The 12,550-nt window shown below is 35.9% G+C and overlaps 2 protein-coding genes and 1 pseudogene across 4 annotated transcripts; 2 read left to right on the plus strand and 1 right to left on the minus strand.

Moving 5' to 3' along the window:
• Window positions 1-2,889: 2,889 nt before the first annotated feature.
• Window positions 2,890-4,674, plus strand: LOC111887601 (remorin 4.1). The gene is made up of 2 exons (XM_023883772.3): window positions 2,890-3,673; window positions 4,211-4,674. Exons 1-2 carry the CDS (start codon window positions 3,065-3,067, stop codon window positions 4,400-4,402), a joined length of 801 nt encoding a protein of 266 aa, XP_023739540.1. The 5' UTR covers window positions 2,890-3,064; the 3' UTR covers window positions 4,403-4,674.
• Window positions 4,675-6,196: 1,522 nt separating this feature from the next.
• Window positions 6,197-9,288, plus strand: LOC111887584 (receptor-like protein EIX1; annotated as a pseudogene).
• A 379-nt stretch (window positions 9,289-9,667) lies between these two features.
• LOC111887577 (40S ribosomal protein S20-2) lies at window positions 9,668-11,087 on the minus strand. Of its 3 annotated transcripts, none has more exons than XM_023883750.3 (4): window positions 10,951-11,087; window positions 10,425-10,546; window positions 10,100-10,213; window positions 9,668-9,994 (listed from the first exon to the last, which is right to left on the minus strand). In XM_023883750.3, exons 2-4 carry the CDS (start codon window positions 10,534-10,536, stop codon window positions 9,852-9,854), a joined length of 369 nt encoding a protein of 122 aa, XP_023739518.1. In that variant the 5' UTR covers window positions 10,537-10,546; window positions 10,951-11,087; the 3' UTR covers window positions 9,668-9,851. The 3 variants fall into 3 exon arrangements, with proteins under 3 accessions (XP_023739518.1, XP_023739517.1, XP_042751393.1); XM_023883749.3 differs by having other exon boundaries at window positions 10,919-11,076; XM_042895459.2 differs by having other exon boundaries at window positions 10,860-10,963.
• Window positions 11,088-12,550: the final 1,463 nt, after the last annotated feature.

Raw genomic sequence — 12,550 nt, forward strand, 5'->3', positions numbered from 1 at the left:
TATATATATGTGTGTGTGTGTGTGTATGTATAAGATAAGTCAGTCTTACCGTTAGTAGGCCTCATTCACTAAGCTAATCTCTAAGCGGGTATAAGAAAACTGCCAATAAAATGGCGGTTCATGGTTATTCACACCTTGTTTGTGATCCTCGGTATCCCAGTCACAAACTTGAAGGGCATAATCGAGATTAAACATGCCATTAGAAATTCAATGAATCTCAAAAGAATCTAGGAATTTCATTTCATTTAAAACATAATTCTTCATTTCATTTTTCGTGGTGGAATGGGTAAATCGTCATTTACATACCTTCAAATAATTTTCAGTTGGATTACGGCGTCCCTCTTCCGAATTGTGAATTATTGTGTTGGGTCCTAGCCTTAATATTTCATTTGGGTGTTATATTAAGGATTCTTTATCTAATCAAATCTTTGTTCCATTTCTTTTTCAGATGTTTGGCTCAAACAATGCTTCTGGCTCGAACTCCAACTCCTCAAGCTCATTTTCTCTTTTGAACATTTGTGGGTAGGTCGCTTTCTATGGATCCAATTTAATGATTGAATTCGCAACATTCGATGGCCCTGCGATACGATGAGAAAGAATACGTCCTCGAAAAAGAACTAAAAGAGATAGATGAAATTAAAGCTACTGTTGAACAAATAGTTGAGTATAGGGCTCACGAAGAGGACGCGACAAAGGTGTCGTGTATTATGGTAGCCACTGTGACTCTTGAGCTGCAGTGGTTGTACGAGGACTACTGGCCTTATGACATGTGTCAAGATTTGATGGAAAAGTACCATCAAAGCGTGTATCAAGAAAGGTATGAGATTGTCGCCTCGCTGATAACAACCAAGATGAAAGATGGAGAGTTCATCACGAGCCACTTGCAAAGGATGCAAAGGTATGTGGATCACCTGCTCAAGTTGAATGTCAACTTTGACGAAGAGTTAGATATTGATATAATTCTACACTCTTTACCTCCTTGCTATGATCAGTTCAAGATGACTTATCATATGAACAAGGAGGAAGTCACCTTGAGCAAGCTTCAAGGTTTGTTAAGAACTGCTGAAAGTGGACTTAAAGGCAAAGTTGTTGAGTCCACCCCTACTGCTGCTACCCCGGTCCTCGCTCTAGGACATGGTAAAGGGAAAAATAGGAAAGCTCCCTCTAAGAGCCATAAGGGAAAGTCCCATTATGGATCCTCTTATAATGGATCCAAAAGTAAAGTCGGTTCTGCCACTCCATCATCCGATCCTAAAGAAGCAACGTGCTTCTACTGTCACGAGAAGGGGCAGTGGAAACAAAGCTGCCTAAAATACTTGCATAACATCAAGGATGGGAAGATAAAGCCCTCCTTCGCAGGTATTTATATTATTCAATCTAATAACTCATCACATGCTAGTTATTGGGTCCTTGATACAGGATGTAGTTTTCACATTTGTTCTTATTTGCAGGGCCTAAGAAGAAGTAGGGATATGGAGCATGGGAAGATGAACCTGATAATAGGAAATAGGAAATTTTCGCTTGTCGCCAAGACCAGGATCTATTCTTTAGTGCTTAGTAGTGGGTTAGGATTAGAGTTGAATAATTGTTGCTACTCGTCCGAGATGACGAGGAATATTATTTCTTTTCATGGTTTGTACAGACAAGGTTTTAGATTTTCATTTAATAATGAAGTTGGTTCTATTAATGCTTTCTATAATGGTACTTTATATTTTGAAGCATTGCCTTGTAATGGTATATATGAAACTGTGATGGTAGTAGATAACTTAGGAAATAATGTGTTGCATATTGATTCGTCTAATGGTTTAGACAATGCATGCTTTTGGCATTTTCATCTTGGACATGTCAACAAGAAGCGCATTGCCCAACTCCAAAAGGATGGAGTCTTGGAGTCATTTGAGCTAAAGTCAGATGACACGTGCGAATCTTGTTTACTTGGAAAGATGACTAAATCATCTTTCACTGGTATTTGTGAAAGAGGTGAGGGATTGTTGGATCTCGTACACACAGATGTGTGTGGGCCCTTCAGATCCACCATAAGGGATGCAAACCATTTCTATGTGACTTTGACGGATGATTATAGCAGATATGGGTAAATCTACTTAATCAAGCACAAGTCGAAAACCTTTGAAAAGTTCAAAGAGTTTAAACAAGAAGTGGAGAATCAATTGGGCAAGAAGATAAAGATGCTCGGATCTGATAGGGATGATGAGTATCTTAGTATCAAGTTCCACGACTATCTTAAGGAATGTGGAATTGTTTCACAATTGACGCCACCTAGAACACCGCAACTCAATGGTGTGGCTGAGAGGCACAATCGAGCATTGTTGGACATGGTTTGTTCCATGATGAGTCGACCTTCGTTACATATCTCATTTTGGGGGTATGTCTTAGAGACTGCCGCCAATATCCTTAATCTAGTCCCAACTAAGAAGGTTGCCAAAACGTCTCACGAGATGTGGACAGGCAAGGTTCCCTCGTTGGCACATAACTAATTATTACATCATAATTATGTAACCACCGTCAGACGCGCTACCCTTTAGACCCCGCAAGGGGCGCTGCCCCTAGACCACACCAAGGGTGTTGCCCCTTAGAAACTTGTACCCATGGGTGCTTTCACCGGATCCCGTATTCCTAAGTCCATATTTGTCACTCCGAATATATTCCTGTCTCGCTAAGTAAATGGAACTCATTAGTCCATCTTGATATTAATAATAATTACTTTTAAAATATGTTATAACACCAAAACGAGCAACATAGCTTGTGATTTTTATCACCTCTAATAAATAAATATGTTAGAAAAATTTAATAAGGAAAACATGATAAGTACTTCTTACCGAAGAGATGTTTGAGTCTACACTCCATGCAAAGTCATCTTTCTTTTTTGTGGTTACTATTTGCTTAGTATTTTTTTTCTTTTGCTTAATTAACCCAACATCATTAATCATACCATCGTAATGCATACTTTATATTGTGATTACGCCATTTTCTCTCCTTCCCAAACCTTTTTCTCCAAGCTCTAATTCTTGTTCTTTCTGTTTTGTTATCTTCCCAGAAGACAAACATGTTCAATGATCAAACACTTTCTTCTTCACATGATCAAGAACAAGGCGATGATGATGAAAACATTAGAGAAATCCATGCTCTAACCTCCCCACTTCCACCACCACCCTACCGCCCTCACCGTGAGCCCTGGGAAACCACCAGCCACCGATCCTCATCCCTCTCAGTAACCAGCACCGAAAGTGAAAACTTCACCACCATGAGCAGAGAGTTTAATGCCCTGGTCTTGGCCGGAACTGCCATAAACGGAAGCGAAATCAGCGAGGGAGTGAACAGTATGAACACCAACAATGGAAGCAGTAATCTGGAAAGGATTGGTGAGGAAGATATGAGAGAAACTAATCCGTTAGCGATCGTGCCAGATAATAATCCTATGGCGTCGCCGACTAGACCACAGGGTGGCACAAGTTCCATGATCACCGCCGGTGGAAACCATAGCGAGGTGTCCGTTCAGAGGGTGAAGAAAGATGAGGTCGAATCGAAGATATCCGCTTGGCAAAACGCCAAAATCTCAAAGATCAATAATCGATTCAAACGTGATGATGCGATCATCAACGGGTGGGAGAATGAACAGGTTCAGAAATCCAGTTTGTGGATGAAGAAAGTTGAGGTGCGTACGATTCTTCTTACTGGTCAAAGCATGCACACGTATCCTGTTAGGTGTTAACGAAAAGTCTTTTAATTGGTAATCATAGCAGTAGTTTTTGTCATTTTGTTAATACATTATCTTTATGCAATAGTACTAAAAATCAACTTAAACTTTTAGAGAACCCTGTAGTACTAATCTATCTTCGGACACAACTTCAAATGAACATAGTACAACCCTTATATGCACTGAAATCGATTTTCAGATGGCGATTTTTATTCCCGATTTTGAGATAGGAGAGTGGATAGTAAAGATCCGATGTGAGAAGATTAACTGATTTCCTTTTCATATATATATATATATATATATATATATATATATATATATATATATATATATATATATATATATATATATATATATATATATATATATATATATATATATATATATATATATATATATATATATATATATATATATATATTAAGCTACATGCTGAATCAAAGTCGTTATAAAGATTGTTTAAATGTTATACGAACATGATATTTGTTGGTGTAGAGAAAACTGGAGGAGAAACGAGCAAAAGCAATGGAGAAAATGCAGAATGACATAGCAAAAGCTCGAAGGAAAGCAGAAGAAAGGAGAGCGACTGCAGAGGCAAAGAGAGGGACGAAAGTGGCAAGGATCTTGGAAGTGGCTAATTTGATGAGGGCTGTTGGCCGAGCTCCTGCCAAACATTCATTCTTTTAAGGCCTATCGCACGACAATTATATATAATAATTAAGCATGCATGCACCCGAGCCATGTAAGTTTTTTGGAGTGAAGAGTACCCAAAAGGCTAGGTGACATTTCTGAGGTGTTGTACTAAAGATAAACGAATTTTTAGGTGCAATTAATGTTGTATGTTTTTGATGAACAAAGACAAGAGTAGTGAGTGTTTAAAGTGGTTTACAATCGTTAAGAAGTTTGTAACAGTCTTGTGTACAGTTTTGTTTGATAACATTTGAGGTTTAATACGTGTTTTACATATTTAAATCAATATGCATGTTGATCATAGAGCTTAATGGTTGGGAAATGAAATTTTAAAATGGAGGCCTACGTTCAAAACCTAGACAGCTTCGTTAACTATTTGCATTCCATGATTTAATTCTCACGCCATGGATGGTATTACGATTGTCTCGTATGCTTTACATGATCAAAGTTTCATAGGAACAGTTGGGCCTAGAGGTGCACAACACGGATCCAAAGCTTTTTATGTGTAAAATAATCCGACCCCTATATTATTTTATTTGGTTACAAAAAAAAAAAAAAAAAAAAAAAAAAAAAAAAAAAAAAAAAATCTAATAGGATTTTCTGTAGGATACCTTTTTATCTAAAAAAAATATAATTTCCCACCAACATCTAAAAAAATCTATCCACGGTTTTGACCGGATCCTATAATTTCCAACTAAAATTTAGTCTGGATTATCCAAAATCTGAAATTGGCTGGATTTGATTTTATCCGATCCGGATATTAAAAAATCTAAAACCAAATTTACTAGGACCATGTGCACCTCTACTTGGACCTTGTATGTTCTCCTTTGAAGGACAAATGAATGCTACTTATTATTTAGTTTTATCAAACACTATATCAAACCTAATACTATCTTGATAAGGTGTGAATTCACATACTCTATTGTTTGTGAAATACTCATATTGCTTGTGAAATTCTGATATTATGAAATTGATATTGTTTGTGAACAACGTCACATTGTTTGGTTCGGGTTCGATTAAACTAGGGGTATGCTTTCCCTGTCCTTCTCCCTATCTTTTAACTTCGGGCATATTGTATCTATGCCCGTCCTCAGTCAATTACAATCCTAATGTCGGGTATCCATCAGATACGTGTGTTTTTACCATTTGTAGGCACAACATGTATAAAGAAAGAAATACGCCCCTAATATAGATCATAAATTAAATCAAGTCTACATTCTTAAAAAGGTTATAATAAATTTGTAAATTTCTTTAATCATTTTAAAAATTTGAGTCATAGCTAGCGCTTTTAGTTAAAATATTTTTTTAAAACAATAAACACCATGGGCTAAATCCAAATGGACCAACTTGGGTTCACTTAAACAAGTCGGCTTGAATTATACAAGTTAACTATTTAGTCTAAGTAGGAAAAATTCATTTCCTACTCATTAAATTCTTAGACTCAAAAGAATATCATATTCCAAATTTCATGGATATTTATGGTATTTGATATAGTTTTTTTTTAATTTTTGGGAGTTGGGCCAAAATCTACCACAAGTTTGGAAAAGATATTTAAAATAAATACAAATTTCCAAGTCTTTGACGTCTAACTTGGGCAACTCATTGCATTTATTCATTTTTAATTTGTCTTATACTTTCGTTCAAACATCACAATTTTGAGTGTTGTGTGGTCCACACAAATAGGCGCCAATTTGAGGTATAATCCACATGAAAGATTCCTCTTAACACCCGACACTATATATAACCTTAAGGGGGTGTGGCGTTTCATATATGCATCAATACAAACCAAAAATCACCAACATGTGCACTTACATCATGAACCCTTGTGTGTTTATAATCTTCTCACTTCTCTTGCTACTCACTGAGACTACAACTGCTAACCAATTGGTAGCAGTGGGAGGAGGAGGAGGAGGAGATGATAAAGGTGTTGTCAATAAGTGCTCTGATAAAGAGAGACATGCTCTCCTTGATTTCAAAGTTAGAAGTCAAGACCCCAATGATCATCTCTATACATGGAAAGCTGAAGAAGACGATTGTTGTAAGTGGTTCGGAGTCACATGCAACAACGAAACTGGTCATGTCACAGAGCTCGAACTATGGCACAGTGGTCTTGGAGGTAAGATTAGCCATTCGTTGCTTAACTTAAGCAACTTGAATCATCTTCAACTTTCCTTCAATTCTTTTCATGGACCCATTCAAACGTTCATTGGTTCCATGACTCAATTAAGGTACCTTGATATTAGCGAAAATGGTTTTAATGGAATCATTCCTGCCTCACTTGGTTCCTTGACCGAATTAAGTTACCTTGACCTCTCCCATAACTCTCTTTATGGAACCATTCCTCTAGAGTTTGGAAACCTCACCAACTTATAAGAGCTTCTCCTTGGATATGTTGGAAGATGTAGAGTTGAAAATCTGGAGTGGATGTCTCATCTATCTTATTTGCAACATCTTGAGATGGATGGGATCTCCATGTCCAAAGCAAACGATTGGGTTAATGTAGTTTTAGGTCTTCGAAAACTATCACATTTAAGTTTGCAAGAATGTGAGCTCTCTCAAATCATGGATTTATATTCTTCTTTTGTCAACTCTTCTTCATCTATTGAATTCCTTGATCTTAGAAACAACAATCTCACCTCATCCATGTATAGTTGGTTGTTCCCATTAACCAACAATAAGCTCCGCTTTCTTTTGCTCTCTAACAACGTCTTAGATGGGATACCAAAATATCTTGGTAACCTCTGTAGTTTGGAAGTTTTTAGATTGGAAAACAACTCTGCTATTGTCAACATGCCTGATTTTCTGAACAACTTGTCTGGATGCACATCACGTACATTACAATGGTTGTCAGCTTCAAGGAGCCAATTTACAGGGTCATTACCCAATGAGATCCAAAGCTTTTCAAACCTAGGATACTTGTGTCTATCTCATAATCACTTAAATGGAACTATAAGTGAGAAAGTGTGGGAACTACCCAAGCTTGAAACCCTTGACGTTTCTTTCAATAATCTTAGAGGTGTCATCTCTGTAAACATTGGAAACTCAAAGGTTTCTATAATCGATCTTTCAAAAAACTCACTCGAAGGAGTTCCTTCCATAGATCCCATGTCAAACCTTTCTTATGCAGAGACGATTGATCTAAGCTCTTGCAATTTAGGGCCTCAATTCCCAAAATGGATTCAAAATCTCAAACATATTACTCGTCTTGATATTTCTAACACTAGAATATCAAACACAATTCCTCTTGATTTTTGGGACACATGGCCTTCACGATTACATTATTTCAATCTCTCTTCCAACAACATCAGCGGAAAAGTACCAGATTTGTCATCGAATTTTGACTTTGGTTCGGTCATAGATTTGAGTTCCAACAACTTCTATGGTCCAATACCTAATGTTTCTTCCACTGTGGCATCATTAAATCTCTCGAAAAACAAATTCTATGGAGGGATTTCCTTTTTATGCCAAATTGTTGATGGGTTTTTACAAGTTCTTGACCTCTCCCACAACTTTTTAACCGGGGAACTTCCAGATTGTTTATGGAATTTCAAACAGCTAAAAGTTCTAAATCTGGGACACAACAACCTATCTAGAGGGATTCCTACTTCAGTTGAATCTTTGATCAAACTCAAGGTATTGTATTTATACGACAATAACTTCTCTGGAGAATTACCCATGTCTTTAAAGAATTGCACGAGTTTAAACTCATTGAATTTAGGGGGCAACAAGTTTTCGGGTAACGTGCCTGTTTGGATTGGGGAAAACTTATTGGGGTTGTATGTTCTTATCCTAAGATCAAACAATTTCTTCGGAACCATGCCTTTACAATTATGTCAATTAGAAAACCTTCAAATCTTGGATTTGTCGATAAACAATCTCCATGGAACCATTGCTTCATGTTTGAACAATCTTACTAGCATGGTTCAAGAAGGATTCACACAAGTACAAGATCTACAATATGATTACTCATCGTATTTCCATTCAGGTAGAGATGGTGTTGCTTATGCTGACCATGCAATGGTTGAGTGGCTAGGAGATGAGCGTGAATTCATTAACAATTTGAGATTGTTGAAGAGCATTGACCTGTCAAGCAACAATTTAACAGGACAAATCTCATATGAGATCACCAATCTTTATGAACTCATTGCATTAAACTTATCAGGGAACGCTCTTCGTGGAGAGATTCCACGTAATATGGGTCCGATGAAAAAACTTTTAGCTTTGGATTTATCTAAAAACAATTTGTCGGGAGATATACCATCAAGCATGTCTCAAATGAGTTTATTGGATTACCTAGACGTCTCATGTAATAATTTGTCGGGTAGAATTCCATCTAGCACTCAACTCCAATCCTTTGAGCCTTCAAGATACGATGGAAACAAAGGATTATGTGGACCTCCCCTTATTACAAAATGTCCTGGAGACGAAGAAGATGAAATACCATCTGTCATTGGTAAAAGTAAGGGTGATGGAGAAAGTCTAGATGAATTTTGGGTATGGTTCTATATTGGTGGGGGAGCTGGTTTTGCTACTGGGTTTTGGATATCATGTGGTGCTTTACTTTTTAACGGCCGTGTGGGACGTAGCTTTTTTTTGTTTCTTGATGACTTCAAAGATTGGGTCTATGTGAAGATGGTAGTGTTCTTTGTAAATCTGCGGAGGGTTGCACATATGTAGTTATTCACTTATTTGTATCTAATCTTCTTTTGTTCTACTTTATATGGTGTTTTTATTTAGGGCTAGAGATAAAATAAATAAAATTAGGTTTTAAGGCCCTACTTTTCACGAGAAAAGAGTATTCATGCATGATTGAGGTCGACTGAGAAATAGATAAATCACGCCATTGTAGAATGTCTTTTAAGGTCACCGCTTATGTGTAACTACTAGTACAAGAAATATAATTAAGGAATAATCACAAAATATGACCACAGTGGTCACGTTTATATCAACAAACTCGAACTTTTTTTAACCTTTTAAACAGAGTGATCGCTCATTGTGTAGTGGATTAATTCAAAATTTCATCAAATTACAAAATTGCTACTACTAGCAAAAAGCTCCAAAAAAATCAAATTAGTACGAGTCTTTTTTAAGGATATTGTCGTTGGGTGGATTCATAATTATGTTAAAATATACTGTCAAAAAAAAAGATCTACGTGTTAAATAGGATCACCAATTTTGTATTACTTCTAAATAGTCTGAATGGTTTTAGTAATTGGATTCAATATCTCACATGAAACTACACACCAATAGAAAATATCAAAATGGGCATGAACCTTGAAATGCACTAAGTTGATAAAAATACAATAGATTAAAGATAAACATAACTCTGAATATCTTCATTTGAAATACTTCCAAAATTGCAAAAAGTATTTAATCCTACATGAAATCTTACCCAAAAGATAAAACATAGTAAATGTATAGGGCAAGTCAAACAACACTCAGCAATCTAAGAATCAGCAATGGTGACCTCAACCTCAACACCAGGTTCAATGGTGATGGAGGTGATTTGCTTCACAACATCAGGTGAGCTGAAAAGATCAATCACACGTTTGTGAACTCGAAGCTCAAATCTGTCCCATGTGTTTGTTCCTACATTATTACAAACATCAAATGCAAAAATCAAAATGTTGTTCTTTCATTAGAAATAAAGATGAATTTGTAGTAAAACACAAGCAAAATGAAAAGTCGAATTACCTTCACCACAAGGAGACTTCCTGGTTGTGATATTAAGAACCTTGGTGGGCATTCTAACTGGTCCCTTAACTCTCAACTTCTTGTCCTTTGCACCACGAACCAAATCAGCACACACTGTCACAAATCCCCAATCCAAAAAAGTTAGTCAAGACTCTTCTAAACAATCACTAATATAGACATCAAATGATTATTAGAACATGGCAGCCATTTCGTTAGTACACCAATGAAGAACAAAAATTTCCCTAAACACCATAACTACATACACAAGAATGAACAGATAAGCTAAAGGATCTGCTGAAATAACTGAGGTTGAAAGAACACGGACCCTTTTCAAGATTCTTAACATTCTTGGAGGAAAGAGTGATCCTAATCTTGTGAATCTGTTCTTGAGGCTCTTCTAGCCCTGGCTTTGTTGGTTTCATCGCTGCATACGCCATCTTCTAGATACTGTTAATCACAGCCTTAGTCAATGATGCGATCCAGCATAAGATCAAATGAGTATTAAAGCTCTACACTACAGAACAATCAACATATGCTATATAGACAAAAGGAAATGTAATCAGCATACGAAGGCAAATATGAAACTCTAATTTTTACGCAACGTCTAACCTCCACAAAAGAACATACAAACAGTACAACTTCAACATGATTTGAAACAAGTATGCAGACATCATTACTAACAAAGTCTCGTAGACATTGTAATCCTTCGATAAATAATACATAAATAACAGAGAGTGACACGCATAACATGTATGATTACATATACAAGGAGCTGATAAAAACGGACGGAATATAAACGTGTAGAGATAGCGGGATTACTCCGGTACAAAGTACGGCGACGGCGACTCTACCTTCTTTACCTCTTGCAGTGGTGATATTCAGTAGACGGCAGGAGATGATATAAAAACCCTAGGCCAATTTATATAACTCCGGCCCGAAATGTTTCCAATAGAGAGTTGTGGCCCAACTAAACAGTTTACATGAAGAAAAAAAAAGCCTCGTTTAGCTTAACAAGATGAAATTTTACAATTGGACCTCCGAACTCAATCTAAAATTGATAGGTTTGTTAAGAGATATAATGGTGCTTTGGCCATATGAACGCTTTATTCTTTGTTAATGTTCTATAATTTTTGTTATTTTTGCATTACGAGGACAAAAAAAAAATCCATTTTACCTGTTAGCTAGATGTCCTCCCAAGAAACTGTTTCTACTATGGTGTTTATGGTTCGGTTTCAAATAGTGAAACCGACCAAACCGGTCATCAGTTTGGTTTTATAGTTTGGCTTGCAGTTTCAAATTTTCGAAATGTCGTGATCAGTTTGGTTTGTAGTTTCAAATTTTTCAAACCATATAAAACCGCACTGGACCGTACGAAAAATTTCATTTATTTTGCATTTAAAAAATATTTTTTTGATCTCCAAAATGAATGACTAAGGTGTTGTTTGTTTTTTCGAAGCGAAAATGTCTTAAGTCTGCGAACCACCTCTGCAATCCTCTGTAGCAAAAGAGGTGGAACAAAAGGTTGCAGCATTTAATAAAAAATATGTTTGTTTTTTAACGTTTGCAGACTGTTGCAGTAAGTTAAAGTAAGGCGCGAAGATGTTTGAAGCAGTTGGTTTAGTGTTGCGCCACGCAGCACACACACAGTAGTTTTTAAGTCAGAAGTCTTCAGGAAAACAAACAGCTGCGAAAGGTCAAGTGTTGCGCGTGTGCTGCGCGGCGCAGCAATAAGTGTTGCGCCACGCAGCACACACACAGCAGTTTTTAAGTCAGAAGTCTTCAGGAAAACAAACAGCTGCGAAAGGTCAAGTGTTGCGTGTGTGCTGCGCGGCGCAGCAAAAGTGGTCTGAAGTGGTTTTTTTTTTAAAACAAACAGCACCTAAGATTGCGTACCCGTGTCTCACAAAATATGATGGTCTCATATGAACTTATTATATATATATATATATATATATATATATATATATATATATATATATATATATATATATATATATATATATATATATATATATATATATAATAAGTTCATATGAGACCATCATATTTTGTGAGACACGGGTACGCAATCTTAGTTATTCATTTTGGAGATTAAAAAAAAATTTAAATGCAAAATAAATGAATTTTTTTGAAATAAGTTTAAATATTATTTTTGTCATTTATTTTATTCAAAAAATAAAAAAAAAATACATTTTTTTTCAAAATATACATGAAATATTCTACTAGAATATTATATTGTAAATATTCAAATCGAATTTTTAGAATGTTAAACTATAAATATTTAAAAAATTCTAATAGAATATTAGAATATTCTAGCAAATTTAACAATTTAAGTAAAATATTATAATATTTTAGCATATCTACCAATTTTAGTAGAATGTTAAAATATTCTAATATTCTAAAAGTTCGATTTGATTATTTACAGTATAATATGATTAGAATATTTCACTT

Source organism: Lactuca sativa, chromosome 5 (assembly GCF_002870075.4).
Source record: "Lactuca sativa cultivar Salinas chromosome 5, Lsat_Salinas_v11, whole genome shotgun sequence".
NCBI classification, from domain to species: Eukaryota; Viridiplantae; Streptophyta; class Magnoliopsida; order Asterales; family Asteraceae; genus Lactuca; species Lactuca sativa.